General features: G+C 38.8%; 1 protein-coding gene across 6 annotated transcripts in view; it reads right to left on the reverse strand.

Moving 5' to 3' along the window:
• Window positions 1-18,640, reverse strand: part of FSIP1 (fibrous sheath interacting protein 1) — a 206,058-nt gene that overhangs the window by 121,142 nt on the left and 66,276 nt on the right. For all 6 annotated transcript variants that reach the window (XM_073876777.1, XM_025883541.2, XM_073876779.1 and 3 more), the window contains one exon: window positions 16,503-16,643. In XM_073876777.1, coding sequence (XP_073732878.1) covers window positions 16,503-16,643 — 141 coding nt within the window. The remainder of the gene's footprint in view (window positions 1-16,502; window positions 16,644-18,640) is intronic.

The following is an 18,640-nucleotide window of genomic DNA, read 5'->3' on the forward strand; positions in this document are numbered from 1 at the left end:
CTATTCTACTATGCAGCCCATCGCCCCTTCCCCACCCCCCAAATTTAAGCAGCAGAATCCTGTACAGCAAAGTTTCTTGAGCTTCAGCAGAGAATGAACAGATATCCTGAAACAAAAATTAGGACACCGGAATTCTGTGTCATTTCCACGTGAGTTACCATTTAAAATGTAGCTGTAAGTAGCAAAATGTCTTAGAATAACTGGGATATTTCAGTGCTTGGTGATCAGAGCACATAAAACCAAAGCTGCCTCTGAAAACTGTAGCTGTGTGATTATAATAGCTACATCTGCTTTTGATTTTAATATGAGCTTAATTTCTGCTAGAATCATCCCAAAGACATAATAATGATTTGCTGGTGATGGGCAATACACACAGAGAGAACTGTGGAGAGAAAGCTTTGACTTCTCTTAGATTGAACTATACAAAATTGCCAACACTCTATAATTTTTGACCTATGAAAAGTGAAACTAACAACAGTTCAAACTAATAATTTTTAAGCTCTAGTATTTCATATTATTTTTAAATTATAATCTAGAAATGTTTGATTTGTAACAAAAAATATAGTCATTAAAGCAGTGAAAAAATGGATCAGGGATTAAAATACTCAAAATAAAAAGTATTAAAGTATTAAAATACAAAGAAGAAAATACTTACAAAATATCTCATAATGCACGTGTATCCAAAATATACAAAGAACCCTTAAAACTCAACAATGAGAAAACAATCCAGCTTCAAAATGGGCAAAAGATCTAAACAGACACCTTACTAAAGAAAATGTATGTATGATAAATAAGGATTATACTCAACTTCATAGTCATCAGGCTGTTGCAGATTAAAACAACAATGAGTCACCACTACAAACCTATCAGAATGGCTAAAATCCAAAACACTGACAATACCAAATGCTGACCAGGATGTAGAGCAACGGGACCAGTCATTCATTACTGGTGGGAATGTAATAGTACAGCCACTTTGGAAGACAGCGTGCCAATCTTTTACAAAGTTAAACATAGGTTACCATAGGATTCAACAATCACACTTCTAGGTATTTACCCAAATGAGCTCAAAACTTATGTCCACACAAAAACCTGCACCCTGGGGCACCTGGGTGGCTCAGTCGTTAGGCGTCTGCCTTCGGCTCAGGTCATGGTCCCAGGGGTCCCGGGATCGAGCCCCGCATCGGGTTCCCTGCTCGGCGGGAAGCCTGCTTCTCCCTCTCCCACTCCCCCTGCTTGTGTTCCCTCTCTCGCTGTGTCTCTCTGTCAAATAAATAAATAAAATCTTAAAAAAAAAACACAAACATGCACCCAAAGGTTTACAGCAGCTTTATTCATAATTGCTAAAACTTGGAAGCAACTAGGATGCACTTTAGTAGATGTATGTAGTACATCCATACAATGGAATATTTTTCAGCAATAAAAACAAATGGCTTATTAAGCCACAAAAAGATATGAATAAATCCTAAATACATATTGCTACATGAAAGAAACCAATCTGAAAATTCTGCATACCATACGATTTCAATTATATGACATTCTGGAAATATGAAAACAGTAAAAATATAACATTCTGGAAAATGATGAAGACAGTAAAAAAAAAAAAAACAGTTGTTGCCAGCAATTTATTGAAAGGAAGAAAGGAATGAATAGGGTGGAACCCAGGGGATTTTTAAAGAAATGAAAATATATTCTGTATGATATCGTAATGATGGGTATTTGTCATACATTTGTCAAAAGCCATACGTGTACAATATAAAGAGTGAACCCTGATGTAAACTATGGACTTTAGTTAATGATAATGTATGGATATTGGTTCATCAGTTGTAACAAAGGTACCGTGCAAAATGCTAGTAACAGCGGAAGTGAGAGCAGGAGTCATGGTGAGTGGGTGTATGGAAGTTCCCTGTATTTCTTGCTTAATTTTTTCTGTAAACCTAAAACTGCCCCCAAAATAATCTATTAATCTTTTAAAGGCTACATACCATATAATTCCAAGTATATAACATTCTGCAAGAAACAAAGCCAAAGAGAAAAGATGGTGGTTGCTAGGGGTTCAGAAGGACAGGAGGAAGAATGAATAGGTAGAATACTGGATTTTCAGGGACTGAAACTATTCTGTATGCTGCTCCAACAGAGAAGCATGACATCACATATTTGTTAAACTACAGAACTAGACGACACGAAATGTGAACTCTAATCTAAAATACGGGCATTAGTTAATGGTATTAGTATTGGTCATCAACTATAGCAAATGTACCATACTAACGCAAGATGTTAATACTAGGGGTAGCTCGGATGGATGTATAGGAACTCTGTATTTTCTGCACATTTTTTTCTGTAATCCTAGCACTGTTCTAAAAAATCAAGTCTATTTTTTTAAAATGTTATCAGGGAACACACTTCTTTATTAAATCTGCCATGTGTTCCAATTAAGAAACTGTTCAGTGTAAAAAGTTCAAGTCATAAGAGCTAACACTTTAAAAAGCTATAGTTAAGGGCGCCTGGGTGGCTCAGTTGGTTAAGCGACTGCCTTCGGCTCAGGTCATGATCCTGGAGTCCCGGGATCGAGTCCCACATGGGGCTCCCTGCTCGGCAGGGAGTCTGCTTCTCCCTCTGACCCTCTTCCCTCTCATGCTCTCTATCTCTCATTCTCTCTCTCTCAAATAAATAAATAAAATCTTTAAAAAATAAATAAATAAAAATAAAAAATAAAAATAAAAAGCTATAGTTAAGAGAAGGCAGATAAACAGAAAAAAAAAAGTCTGTCTTACTCGGAGAAAAGCAACAGAGATATATTCTTGCAAATACAGGTTGTATATGATTACACTGTATATATTATACTGTATCTCTTTTTCTCTCTTCTGCCCTATGGTTCAGAGGCAGATGTGCTGTTCTAGAAAAGCCACATCACAATTTTTCTCTAGCTGATTTGAAGCTATTGACCATGTTCTCATTATAAGGTTGATGGAACGCTTTAGAAAAGTTACAGAAAAATGAGAGGGAAAATAAGCGTAAATGCCAGAATCCTGTACAGGGATCAGGCAAGGCCTAAGTCCAAGAATTTCCACTTTCATTATATTTTCATTTCATTGGTTCCATTCCAAATCTTCCTTTGCTGTACTTTCAAAAGCCCCTTTTTTATTTCTTCAAATATGTTAAGCAGACTTATTTTACATTCCAAAACAGTCCGTTCCAAACTGCAGTCTCTGTGGAACTGATTCTATAAGCGTGTTTTTTCTATTAACTCTTGCTTGTGGTGACTTATTTCCTTAGGCATTTGGGGAGAGGGGAGTCCTTTATTGTGAATTTGCGGTCCTTATGCTTTATTTGTGGGACCTCTTTAAGATCTAGATTTAAACTGTGTTCTTCCAGAGAGACTTCCTTTGCCTTCAACCAGAAACCAGGAGTACTGCCAACCCAAGACCACTTTCAACTAAACATTCAACTGGAGGTTTTTCAGACCCTGTAAGTAGTATGAACTCAAATTCAAAACCTGCCTTCATGCAGGCTTATCGTTAGGAATTCTCATGGGAGACTTTTTTCCGTTCCACACACAACCAAAGCAAAGACACCATCCCCTCTCCACAGCAGGTTTTTTTTCTAGTTCCTTCACTGACGTTTTAACAAGTTGGTGAACTGACTCCGTGTGGGAGTTCTGATCTGACCTCGTCAGCCTCAGGCCCCGTCTCCTCAGCCCCCTACGCACAGGGCACAGGCGGTCTGTTGAAACCCAGGCTTTAGGCCATTAAAGATCAAAAGATACCTCAGGGACAAATGCTGGCTCCAGAGGTCACTTACTCCTCACTTATCTTGTCATTTCTGTCCTCCGAAGAAGTCCCTTTTCTGCCAGCTCACTCGTGCTTTAAAAATTACTTCAAAAACAAATACACCTTATACCATTTTTTAGGTTTACTTTACTAAGAGGAGCTTCTCTAAATATCTAGTCTACCATATAGCTAGAAGTAGGACTCTCCCACTATTCTAAGTATGAAACTATATATAATTCACAATCCCTGGCAGAATTTCTTAGTTTGCTTCAGCTTTCTCTGACTTGCTGCCATGGCCTTGGAAATGCCAATTCCACACAGTGAATGTGCTTCTGGACCCCGGCCTCACACAGATCATTTCGACCTCACATCAGTCAAACCTCCAGCACCAGGTCGGCTACGTTTTGTGTTTCTATTGCATTTCACGTGTGTTCTATTGCATTCCACAGAAATATACATCTTGCTTTATTATTATGCTGTTTTCGTAAATTTTCTACATAGTTGGAACCAAGGTAAGTATAAACTTAGGTTACTACATGATCTTGACCAGAAATCAACATTAAACTATGTTTTTAAAATAGAACTTTCAGGGGCGCCTGGGTGGCTCAGTCGTTAAGCATCTGCCATGGGGCTCCCTGCTCAGCGGGAAGCCTGCTTCTCCCTCTCCCACTGCCCCTGCTTGTGTTCCTGCTCTCGCTGTCTCTCTCTGTGTGTCAAATAAATAAATAAAATCTTTTAAAAAAATAAAATAAAATAATATATTAAAAAAATAAATAAATAAAAATAAACAAATAAAATAAATAAATAAAATAGAACTTTCAGGGGCACCTGGGTGGCTCAGTTGTTAAGCATCTGCCTTCAGCTCAGGTCATGATTCCAGGGTCCTGGGATGAAGCCCCCACATTGGGCTCTCTGCTCAGTGGGGAGTCTGCCTCTCCCTTTACCCTTCCCCCTGCTCATGCTCTCTCTCTCTCTCTCTCTCTCCCCCTCTCTTGAATAAATAAAATTGTTTTAAAAAATTAAAAATAAAAATAAAATAGAAATTTCAGGGAAAAAAATAGAACTTTCAGATGAAACTTTACAGGCATTTTTTTGAGAATCATATATGTTTTTTCCTAAAACATTAGCATCTAGGATTAGTAGCCAATGTATCATATTAATAAGACAGAATGTTGAGAACATGAATTTTTTTAATTTAAGTATAATTACCATCTACTATCATATTAGTTTCAGGTGTACAATATGGTGATTCAACAATTCTATACATTATTCAGTGCTCATCATGATAAGTGTACTCTTAATCCCCTTTACCTATTTCACCCTTCCCCCACCCACCTCCCCTCTGATAACCACCAGTTTGTTCTCCATAGTTAAGAGTCTGTCTTTTTGTTTGTCTTTTTCCTTTGTTCATTTGTCTTGTTTCTTAAATGCCATATGTGAGTGAAATCATATGGTGTCTTTCTCTAACTGACTTATTTCACTTAGCATTATAACCTCTAGATCCATTCATGTTGTCACAAATGTTAAGATCTCATTCTTCTTCGTGGCTGCATAATATTCCATTGTGTATAGACCACATCTTCTTTATCCATTCATCTATGGATGGACACTTGGGTTGCTTCCATATCTTGGCTATTGTAAATAATGCTGCAATAAACATATAGGGTGCATATATCTTTTCAAATCAGTGTTTTCATTTTCTTTAAGTAAATACCCAGTGGTGGAATTACTGGATCATATGATGATTCTATTTTTTAATATTTTATTTATTTGACAGAGAAAGAGACAGCCAGAGAAGGAACACAAGCAGAGGGAGTGGGAGAGGGAGAAGCAAGCTTCCCACAGCGCAGGGAGCCCAATACAGGGCTTGATCCCAGGACCCTGGGATCGTAACCTGAGCCGAAGGCAGACGCTTAATAACTGAGCCACCCAGGCGCCCCTGATGATTCTATTTTTAATTTTTTGAGGAACTTCCATACTATTTTCCACAGGGGCTGCACCAATTTGCATTCCCACCAACAGTGCACAAAGGTTCCTTTTTCTTCACATCACCAATACTTGTTACTTCTTGTGTTTTTTATTTTAGCTATCCTGATAGGTGTATAGAGAACAAGAACTTAATAAAAATAATCTCTGGACCCAGTAAACTAGAGGTGGAGGTCGCTATAGTTTCCTATAATATACATGAGCCAAAGAGCTAGAAACCAAAGACCAGGGCAGAACCTAGTGATGATATCAAGACATCACTATCTAGTAAAAACACAGGTCCAGAAGACACAAAGTGAAGGTAAATAAGGGAGAAGACAGCCACATCTTGTTAAGTAAAATCCAGGAGGTAGGGTGCTCAGAACCATGAGCTCAACATCAAATATCAAGAACCGGCCTGTACTCAGTGCTCCTCAAGGTGTGGTCTGCTGGCCAGGGCTGGTCCTCAAACTGTTTGTTACAGGTCTGCTATGCAATAAGAAGCTATGCCAGATTCTCCCACCAATAACAAACAGTTATTTGACCATCCACATTAAAATCACTGCTTTAGATAATCCCTGTTTTGACCAGTAGATGCCTTAGACAAGAAGTAGATCTAGGATCCTGAAGGTAAAAAAAAAAAAAAAAAAAAACCCTGACTGTAGCTGGTTAAGAAAAAATGAAAGGATTAAAGGCTACCTATTGAGGGGCGCCTGGGTGGCTCAGTTGGTTAAGCGACTGCCTTCGGCTCAGGTCATGATCCTGGAGTCCCGGGATCGAGTCCCACATCGGGCTCCCTGCTCAGCAGGGAGTCTGCTTCTCCCTCTGACCCTCTTCCCTCTTGTACTCTCTGTCTCTCATTCTCTCTCTCAAATAAATAAAACTTTAAAAAAAAAAAAAAAGGCTACCTATTGAATACAGATAACATCTCCACTGGGAATTCATCATCTCCATTGGGAATCAATTCAAGAATTTATTATACTAAATGATACTAAAAATGACCTTAAGGATTGGAAAAGAAATTAAATAGTATTACTACCACATGTTAACAACCAAATAATAGGTTTAATTTCAACCTCCAAAAGCGTCATAAGTTTTGGGGCGCCTGGATGGCTCAGTCGTTAAGTGTCTGCCTTCAGCTCAGGCCCTGATCCCAGGACCCTGGGACCAAACCCCGCATTGGGCTCCCTCCGGTGGGAGGCCTGCTTCTCCCTCTCCCACTCCCCCTGCTTGTGTTCACTCTCTCACTGTGCCTCTCTCTGTCAAATATATAAATAAAATCTTTTTTTTAAGGTTTCATAAGTTTTAATTATTTATGCATTCTAATTTTATGTCAATACATGCTATACTGGTTAAGTGCCTGTGTGTGGCATATTATGATCTTTACAATACTTGTTTAACTTTATCTAATTATACTTAATTCTATCCTTTAATAAGATATTATTTATTTCTTGATGTATTTACATGCTTTTGTTCCATGTAACCACATCCACGGCACATGGTCTCAACCAATGAGCTCTGAAAACTAATTCAGAATGCAAAAAGTGAGTTATGCTAAAATCTAACTAGCCTTATTATCTATTTCTAGAGACTATGCTCAACAATAAAGCTTTTTAAAATCGGGTAATATTCTAAAACAAGATTGCCACCAAAATTTCCATTTTTAAGATGATGTTCAAGACTTGTACATTATCATTCAGAAACAGCACAATGCCTACACCTCTATGACAAGACCAAGACTGCGTTATTATAATACATGTGAAAATTCATAATCCAGAAGAAAATATCTTTAATAATTTTTTAAATGTTTTATTATGTAGGCAGAATACAAGGGGTGTGTGTGTGTGTGTGTGTGTATATATATATATATATATACATATATATATATATATATATATATATATATATATAAAACTTCTCTTGTTCCAAAATATATTTGAAACTGAAATCTATTCATATGTTTTATAAGTGTTTTAAAGTGATGGTTGAAACAAAATAAGTTAATGAAAAAAAATCCAATTACGCTTAATACTTTATTCCCAAAGCCACACAGCTAAATTGTGCTTTCAATTTATTCTACAACATATTTGAATACTATACATAGTTGATAGCTTTAAAGTGGTTACTAGCTCACTGACTCATTCTAGAACAATTCTTGAACACCAGCCATGTACCTGTAACTGCTACATGCTGTTTCGCAACCATTAAATGATCCTATTCGGCTGCAAAAAATTTTATCAAGATTTCTGCATCCGATGATGTAGAAATAAATAAGTGCTTCTGAAAATTCTGTGCTCTACTTACATGTTTCAAAAAGTATTTCTTTTTGCCTATGATTTTGAGAATGGATTTTTCAAGGTTTGTTCCACTGTCGATGTGCAAATCCCACTCTCAAAATTTCACAACCAAATATTTTGCATCATTATTGCACACCCTGCCAACACCTACAGAAGGAAAAGTAAAGGCTGTAAATTCTATAAAAATACCAATAATTCATGTGTCAATGTTATCATTGCTATCATCTACCTTCCTGAAAGCTGTTACAAATGACAAAGAAAGATTAGGTAATTTCTACAGTTCTGAGCAATGACACCAGACAGAGAGTATAATTACTTTTCTAGCTCAGGCCTTTGTTAATGTATTAATACCAAAACACACTAGTTAGTCTTCCAGTTTAGCCACAAACATGTCAGGTTTGTTTGGAGTTCCACTGAATTTGGGAAAGATGTATGAATGGTTGGTAACAGTTTAAAGGCTTTAGAATGAAGCCCACGTTTGTCTGTGGCCCCAAATCTTAGCTGAAAATTGGCTGATGTGAGCAGGTGTGACGTAGAGCGGCTGAATGTAATGGAAAGCTCACAGGCTTAACTATCAAAAGAATTGGGGATTGGCCCAAGTCTATCACTAACTAACTGTGAGTCTTGGAAAAATCGGTTAGCTATTCAAGACCTTAGTTTCTAATCCATGGGACTGGCCCACGTGACCTGTAAGGACCCTTCAGCTCTCACATTCTATAATTCTGATTCTTTGGCATGTTTAGTAATTGAAGGTAGACCCTCCACCATTCACTGAGCAGAAGAAACCCTCCAGTCTTCTGACTGGGGTCCATGTATTCTTATACTAGGTTAAACGGCAAGAGCATGTTGAAATAAGAATCAGAACACAAGGATTTATCATCCTTTGTGAACCACATTCTTATCCACAATGCTCAGCAACAAGGCTTAGAGTGCTAAACATTTTGATGCAATAATGACAATGCAGTTCACCAAACAAGGCCAAGCTCAGTGGTTTCTGGGAAACCGAAAAGGGAAAGAATGTGGAAAGAAATAGTAGAGACTTCAAATGATGAAAAAAATGAATGAAGTTCAAACTGAGAATCAAAAGAGACACAATAAAGACCTAAAAAGTGTGGTCAATGCATTTAGAATGATTGGAACCATGGAAAGCTTTTGCTAACAATGCTAACAAAACATCTTTGAGACTATTTTATCATTAAAGGAGTCCATGAGACGAGATCAGATTGATGATTCTTTCTTGGAAAATGAAAAACCTAAAATTGAATTCTTCTGATTTGTGAAAGCCAGAATTATTATGCAACTTCGTTAAAAGCATTTTTACCTAATTCTAAAAGTTAAAGATGTTCTTTATTTGAAAAAAAAAATCCCCTTAGTCTTATTATCACAATGGAACACTCAATACCTCTGAAAAATCAGGCAGAACATGAATTATTACTATGAATTTACATTACTCAAGAAGCCTGTCATTACAGCAAAGGGTTAAGTTGTATATAAATTAAAAAATGAAATAATAAAATTACCTCAATTATGAATCCCTTTCTTCAGGAATATAGGTAATTTAATAGAAAGTGGAAAATAATAGAACTAAGCTATTACCATTCACAGTCTATTTCCCTTCATTGTTGTCAGTATATACATATATTTATATTACATAGTTATAGTTGATACTTATAATCTATCTAGAATTTTTACCTTTTTGTTTTAGATCACTCATTTCCAACTAAAAGTCCTTTGTTGACAAAATCCACATACTTGTCATTTTTATTATACCACCATGGTGTTAAATGGGTAAAACTATGTATAAATTTCTTTGATACTCTATTTGAGAGCATTTAAGTTGTTTCTTACTTTGTTCAGTTTGGTTCCCCTTGGCTGTTATTTCTTTGTAAATATTCCTAAAAGTGGAATTGTACAGGTCAAAAATAAATATAATGTCACAGGTCAACAATTGACCAGTTGTTTTTCAGCGGAAAAAAAATCCAATTTAAAAAGCTACCAACAACTGGGTATTTGCCCAAAAAATACAAAAACACTAATTCAAAGGGACACATGCACCCCTATGTTTATAGCAGCATTATTCACAATAGCCAAATTATGGAAGCAATCCAAGTGTGTATCAATAGATGAGTGGATAAAGAAGATGTGGTATAAACATACACAATGGAATATTATTCAGCCATAAAAAAAGAATGAAATCTTGCCATTTGCAACAACATGGACGGAGCTAGAGAGTAAAATGCTAAGTGATATAAGTCAGTCAGAGAAAGACAAATACCATATGATTTCAATTATATGTGGCATTTAAGAAACAAAACAAATAAGCAAGGGAAAAAGAGAGAGAGAGAGACAAACCAAGAAACAGATTCTTTTTTTTTAGATTTTATTTACTTATTTGAGAGAGAGAGAAAGTGAGAAAGATCTCAGAGGGAGAGGGAGAAGCCGACTCACCCCTGAGCAGAGAGCCTGATGGGGGGCCCAATCCCAGGACCCTGGAATCCATGACCTGAGCCAAAGGCAGACGCTCAACAGACTGAGCCACCCAGGCGCCCCAAGAAACAGGTTCTTAATTATCGAGAACAAACTGGTGGTAACCAGAGGGGAGGTGTGGGGGATGGGGGAAACAGGTGAAGGGGATGAAGGAGTGCACTCGTTGTGATGAGCACTGAGTGATGTACGGAAGTGCTGAATCACTATAGTGTACACCTGAAACTGATATTACACTGTATGTTAACTACCCTGGAATTTAAAATTTTTTTAAGTTTTTTAATTAAAAAAATGTTCCTTCATTATAAAAAATAAATAGCTAATATTTTGATAATGTTCAAATATTGCTGTCTCCATTTCCACACCACTCCCACTATCATATAATTATATTGTATTTATCATTATTTTTGCTGGTCTGATAGATGTATACAGTGCCTAAAGATTATTTGAATATGAATTTTATTTTATTGTTTTGTTTTTTAAAGATTTTATTTATTTACTTGAGAGAAAGAGAGAGCAAAAGCAGCAGGGAAGGCCAGAAGGTGGGGGAGAAGCAGACTCCCCACTGAGCCAGGAACCCAACTTGGGGGGCTCGATCCCAGGACCCTGGGATCATGACCTGAGCTGAAGGCAGACACCCAACTCACTGAGCCACCCAGGTGCCCCTGAATATGAATTTTAATTACTGCTAAGGCTGAACATAATTCTTTATGATGACTCACTCTATTTTTCTAAATGCATGAAGACAATTAAGTAATGACCCCTCATATATATCAATGCTTTACATATTTTGAAATATTGATTCTGTTTACAAATGCAACAAATACGTATTACGGAAATTCTGGATATAGAGAAAAGTATGTGAAATGGTATAAATGGTATAAAAAGCATCCATAATCCCAACACACTTTGCCCTTTAAATAGTCTATGTTATAAAAAGTGAATTTCCTTTTTTCACCTTCCCATCCATCCTATCCCTACTAAAAGTAATCACTGCTTAGCATTTGTTATATGTTGTCCCAGGATTTTTCTATGATTTTTTAAAATAAAAATGGAATCATACCATTGTCTTAAGCAACAGGCTCTTTTTCCTGAATACTATTATCACAGACATCTTTCCAATATATATAGATCTACCTCATATTTTGATAGCTGTCTGCCATTCTACTCTACGTTTACAATAATAAGTTATGAAACCAGGGTGAAGAAGGGCAAAGAGGTCCCCGCTGATAGCTGAGGCAGCCATATTACAGCTGTCTCCTTTCTCCATTTCAGGTATGGTCTCACAGGTACCACCAATTCCCTCGCTTCCTCGGTCTTGCATTGCAATCATTCAACCTCTCCTCACCGCCGCCTCCACTCCGGACCCATTTCCTCCATTCTTGGTGGACTGCTGAGGGCTGTCAGAGAAGACCCCCAGCCCCGCGGGCTGGCTCCCTGTGCTAGCTAGGGTTCCAACCTCAGCGGGGCTGTCTTCATGGTTCACCATTGCTCTTCTCTCTTCCTCACAGCGTCTACTCCAACCCTTCCCCACCCTGCTTCAAGGTCCCATCCCCACTCTGCCCCCTCATTCTGATCAGTTGTATGGTTTCAACTCTAATTTACAGACCAGAGAGCATGCAGGCATGACCTCTCTCACTTTCTCTTCAGCTCCAAACCTGCCTTTCTGGGCCCATCCTTTTCTCCTTTCATCCTGAGTCAGAAAAGGGGCATCTTGATTCTTTTCTAAGTGGTACCCCACCATCTTCAATCTCATCCTCTCTGCTATAACCTCCCCTCATTATCATAGAAACAAGCAAATGTCAACACCACCTTACTAATGTTAATAATAAAAATACTAGTAATAAACATTTGCAAAGCACTTAAAATGTGCCAAACCCTGTTTGAAGCACTTTACACATATGTTAACTAATTTAATCTTCATAAGAGCCTATGAGGTAGGTATTAATTAGTCAAGGAACTAAAGCACAGAGAGGTCAAGGGACCTGTCCAAGGTCACACAGCTAGGAAGTACAGAGTTGAGATTCAAACCATACAGGTTGCTCCAGTGTCTGGCCCTTAACCACTATGTCCCATGTATAGAAGCTTACATAGTGGAACTATAAACCAGGGAGGAAATATAAAGCAGAGTGGGTTTCAAAGAGTGAAGGGGCAGAGAGGCCTGTAGAGCACCTAAAACAACAGAAAGGGAATCTCTGAGCTAGACAGGAAATCAGGGGACAGGTACCAGAGCCCACCGTATGGCAAATGATGGAAAGGTCATCGGCGGGGTCTGTCTTGCGTTGCCTATTCTATGAATACAGCTATTTTCCATTTTCTCTTGATTCTATCATCTCAAATTATCACCGTACAAGTAGTTAGCCTGACAGAGGAGCTCTTATCCATGGTCAAAGCCAATACTCCTAAGCCCATGGGAACCAACCGGGCAAGAGATTGAGTGGCTCAGCACAAATCCTGCCCCCACGTGCGCACAGCACCTCCATGTACTTGCCGTACGCAAGCAGCCAGCTTGTGCTGGAGGTGACCCACACCGTTCAGCCACCTTTTTGATATTTAAGCCCTCTCTACTCTCTCCAGCCTTGAAAACCTTGCCCCAGACAGACCAATCCCACTCAAATCATGGTAACTCTTCCTTAATATTTACCAGAACTCTGTCTCTTCATGGCCTCCCAATTACCATGTTTTTTCCTAAGCTATCAAAGATTAAAACTAATACTTCAAATAGTAGTCCTTTAGATATCTTTGGGAAGTGGATATTGTGTGATTTTCTACCAAACCATCCCCTCTTTCCCCACAACACACACACAGACACACACACACACACACACACACACCCCTCTTCTTCACCAAGTGAAATAAATATACTCAGTCCCATAAATACAAACAATCCTTCACAGGACCTGGTTTTAAATCTCTTCCTCATCCTTGTCACTCTACAACCCATAGATCCATTTTGCTCACCTCTCCCATAATAGGCAGCATAACCACTACATCCCATTGCTGACTCATAGTGAGCGAATCCTAAAGATTTGTTTCACATATGCAGCTTCTAGCAGCCACGGCTAATCCTTCCTCTACTGATGCAGCTGGTATTCAGGACTCCTGTCTGCCCACTGAAGTTCATACTAAACTTGTGAGCCTCAACCTCATTTCACTGTGCCTACCTTCTCTAGCTCCTAAGAGCTGGATCCACTGACACCAGCAATACCATTACCACCTTCAGACTAAACTGGATCCCACTTCCTCCATCAATCTTGACCAAAGCAAATGTGCATTCACAGCCTCAGCCCACCATCTGAAACACAGAATTAAGTCACTTTTCCAGCTTTTACCAACAAATCAATCCTGGGATTCGGGTGGTTCCAGGACTATTCCCAGGGCTCCTACACTGCCCCTTCCTTCACTCCTTCCCCAGTGCATCCCTAAAACTGAGTATGAATTTTATCCCTAAATCACCAGTCCAATGGCCACAGATTACTGCTTTCACCCAAATCAGTGATCTTGAAACAATATTCCCTTGTAATAGGAAGAAAAAGACAAAACTACAAAATTAGCCATTTCCAGAAGCTATCATTCAGAAAACATATTCTTTGGTCTATAGGTAGCCCGCTAACCTTTTTCTATATATGGAAGACAATCTCACATTCCCCTAAAAAGTTTTACTGAACTTCCAAAAGTAACTTTCCATAAATATTTAAACCAATTAATGCCAAACGTTTGGCAAGCATATACACTAAGCTTTAGATACTACCAATAACATCATTTTTCACCAAAAATACGTCAACAATCACAGGCAAAAGGAAAGAGGTCATCTAGCCCTACTCCCTTGATTTTAAGGTAGGAAAACCAAGGCTCTAAGAGACTAAGTGACTTATCAAGGTGACAGATCAGGCCACTGACAACCTTGAAACAAGGACTCAGGTCTCCAGATTCCCCATCCACAAAGAACCTAGAACAGACATTGTATCTTCCCTAAAAAGTACACACATGTGGTAAACAATGTGATCCACAGGATATTATGAAACGCTAAGCAATTACAACATAAAGATGATACAGATCAACATTCATATGCCTTTATCATACCAGTTTCTCCAAGTGTTGACTGTAAAACAAGATAGTTGTTAAAAGCTGATCATTTGGATCCTCTCTTTTCCACTTAGTAGCTACATATGCTTGAGGATGTTACTCAACCTCTATTTCCTCATCTGGAGAGTGAGGATAGTAGTGTTTACCTCACAGAGTGCTAATAAACACTACATAGTAAGTTATAATGTACTTGGAACAGTGCCTGCCCCTGTAGGCACACAACAGTTGCTCTTCTCTACTTATGTATTATTCTTTTCCACTTAGATTAACAACCAACTCTTGATATTTATCATATCTCTATAAGTCTAGCCAACTTTCACATGACACTGGAAGAGAAAACAAGTTTTCCTAAAGGATCCGGGTTTTGAGTCAAAAATTAAATAATAGTAGAGACATGGCAGAAAATAATGGATATACATCCAAGGCATATGACAAGTGGTCAGAAATCAGGAGAGCTGAATTATGGAGAATGACAGGCTTTGCCTGCCTTGGATTGGTAGGTATGGGATGAGAAGTGCCAACAATTTTCAAAACCAGTCAAGCCACAAACATTTTATTTACCATATCAAGTTTGCAATCCACCACAACTATCGGCCAAGAGCCTCTTTACGCTCCCTAACCATTCTAACTTCCTCTACTTCTTCCCTGTATCAACAGCCTCAAGGAGAAAAAAAATCCCTCAGAAAATAAAAATGGAGGTGTCCCTGAAATATAATTCCCATTTCATTTCCCATGAAAAGTAAACAAAAATGAATGATAAAGAGAAGCACAATGCATTCATTCCCCCTTCCATCTGCTGCCTGGCTCTCATGAGGCAGACCTGCCTATCCTCTAGGCTCCGAGTCAGAGGGGCTGTCCATGGTTGGCGAATGGTTAAGAGCAATTCAGCTGCACATGAGCAGAAGAGGTGAAAAATCATCGTCGGGATCAGGGACACTCTGGGAGAGCTCTAAGGAGATCAGAATTTAATCAAAATCACTTACCTGATGCTTACACCCATGCAACAGCATATAAAATGGAATAATGAGAGAAGAGACTGACCAGGTTTAAGTGGCTAGACAGGAGGTGACAATGCTGACACAGGGTGATACATGCAAGGACAAAAGAGAGAAGATTTTCAGAGTCATAAAGAACGGTGGAAAGACACAACAGCAAATTGGCCATACTGGTTAAAACTTAGTGAGGCTTGAAGATCACCCAAGATAATAGGATTTAGTAGGAGACAGAAAGTAGGTGCTGCTGGCAATTGGGATGAGACCAGCCCTCGGAGAGAGGATGTAGGGAGAGTCACAAGTTGAGCCTTTTCATGTTTCATTTTAGGGAAAAGCCAAGTATCCTGTTGGAAGCATCCTCTGGGTAGCTGGGAAATCATAATATTATGGAGCCTTTCAGAACATCAACCAGCTCACAATTTAGTTGATTGAAGAGCTTTCTCTCATCAGCAATATGTTTTTACACAACAAGCTCTTAAAACATGGGCTAGGCACAAGAAGGATTTAGAACGTATTAAAACTAACAATATATTATGAATTATGAACAAAAAGTGGGAGTATTTAAGCTGTAAGTTCAATACATAAAGATGATTTTTATGGAGAATAACTACCAATTTTTTCCATTAAAAAAAATTTATGTCACTGTCAGGCACAGAATAGTAGGCATATGGATCATTATTGTGACCTCAGGTAGTATTTCACAGGTTTATTATATCACATAAAGTAGGTGTATTACTTTAAGTTCTGTGAATCATATTTTTATTCAAATTCTCACGGACAAATTCCCATGTAAGTTTTCTTGACGGACTTAACAAATATAAAACCAGTCATAAAACAGTCCAAGGAAACTGGAAGCTTTTTTTAAAACAATCATTTGTGACAGTTAAACTTGAAATTAAAAAAAAACTTACCACATTTTCCTTCAGCTTCCTCAGCTTGTCATCTATCTCTCTCAGCCGGTTTTGCTGATCCCGTTGCTCTTTGGTGTTCCGAAGCACCTTTTCTCCTGGAGTTATTTCCATATTTCTATCATCATCACGAAGGTCAGGTTCCTAATTTAAAAAAAAAAAAAAATTCATGCACAGGCTGGAAATGTACCATCGTACACTGCTCCAAAGCAACTGAGTTTTGAAAGTTGGTTTTGCTTCTCAGACAATATTTCTTTCCTTCAAAATGATATTCATAATTCTCTAAACTCTTCCTATTTGAGAGGGAAAGGTCCAATGGTACATGAAACAAGTGGAAAATAAACTCAGTCATCTGGAAAGCAAGAAGTTCGAGTGAAAACAGCAGTGGCCAGGAAGCAGCACCTGGGCTCTCGTCCCCACTCTGTACTTACCGGCTTAAGACCATGGGCAAATCACACTTTCTCTGGACTCCACATTTATCATATATGAATGACAAGAAAAAAATCCTGCCCATTCCTGCTATGAGAGACCGAGGTTCAAGAGCAAACTGGGCTTGGCAAAGTAAAGAGTTTTGAATCCTAGCTCTACCTGGTTCCTGACTAAGATGGTCTTAGGGAAATCAATTAACCTCTCTGAACTTCAGTTTCATCATCTGCAGAATGATAATAATATCTAGCCTAAAAGTCATCACACTACATAGTCGGCATGCAACAAATCTTAGTGCCTAACAAATGTGAGTGAAATATGTCCTTTGAAAAGAATATGTGAAAGTATTTCACTATTATCAGCAATATTTGAATGGACGGAACCATAACCCCCCAAAGTTAATATATTTCTAGGTGATAAAAATAGGTATTTCTTGACAGTAAGTTGGCCTTATATCTATAGCTAAACTTCCCAATTTTCTCCCACAGATCTCCTACTCTGTGTTACCATGCAGATGCCTGACATCGATGTCATGTCTGAAGTTGCTCAAACCAGAATTCTCCCACATTCTCACGCCTTACAGACGGTTGGTCGCCAAGAGGAGTCGCCATCTCATTTTCTACTACCTCTTAATCAAGGCCCTTCTCTCTTTCTCACTCCCTCATCATTGCCCTGAACCAGTGGTTTTCAAAACCCAGGGTGCTTCAGACCCACCCACAGAGCCTGGGAAAATCTTCAAAGCCCCCCTCCCCATGGACATTCTGACTCAGTGGGGGACTGACAGCCTGAAGCACAAGTACTTGAAAATTTGAGAACTGTCACCATAAGCTACTGCTTGGGCCTCTTCACTGATCTGAGAGCCACAGTCTCCCCATGCACTCCAGCCTCTGCAGAGAAGCCGCAGAGCAAGGTGCAAAGTCCTCACCCATTCCTGAGCTGTGCGTGGGCTAGCTCTCCAGTCTCATCTCCCACTGCCTGGGTCTCAGACCCAAAGGCAGGGCAATATTCACTCCTCCTAGTTCTCCACCTCTCCATGCCTCTTTTCTCCAGCTTCTCATGAACACTCCTACTCTGTTTGAGCACAAGTGTATTTCCCCTATGAAATGTTCCCTGACATACTTAGGAAGGGCAGTTACCTTGATCATGCCACATGTTCCTCATTGCATTTACCACACTGCTGCTGCTCAGACAGGGATTGTGACTGATCCTGAAGCCGTATGGACACTGGTCCATAGACTGTACAGCTGACCCTTAAACAGCATGAATGTGAGCTGCTGAGTCCGCTTTCAAGCAGATTACCTTTCAACAAATAGAGTACCATAAATGTACTTTCTCTTCCTTATGAGTTCCTTTCCTCCACTTTTCTTTATTGTAAGAATACAGTATATGATCCATGCAGCATTCAAAATATGTTAATTGACTCTGTGTATTGGTAAAGCTTCTGGTCAACACTGCACTATTAGCAGTTAAGCTTACGGGAAGTCAAAAGTAATGTACACATTTTCAACTGCATTGGGGGAGTGGGTGTCAGTGCCCCTCACCCCCACATTGTTCAAAGGTCAACTGTGATTTGGGTCTCAGAACTCTTATCACACTGATGTGTCAATGAAATTTATATTGTATAAAATTCTAATGAGGAGACTACTGAAAGAGTATTTTAATTTCAAGAAGCAATTCTTTTACATTTTGTATTCCCCAAAAGGGGACTCACTTCT

Source organism: Callorhinus ursinus, unplaced genomic scaffold, assembly GCF_003265705.2.
Source record: "Callorhinus ursinus isolate GAN/ISIS: 27379988/994484 unplaced genomic scaffold, GSC_fseal_2.0 scaffold25, whole genome shotgun sequence".
Taxonomy (NCBI): Eukaryota; Metazoa; Chordata; class Mammalia; order Carnivora; family Otariidae; genus Callorhinus; species Callorhinus ursinus.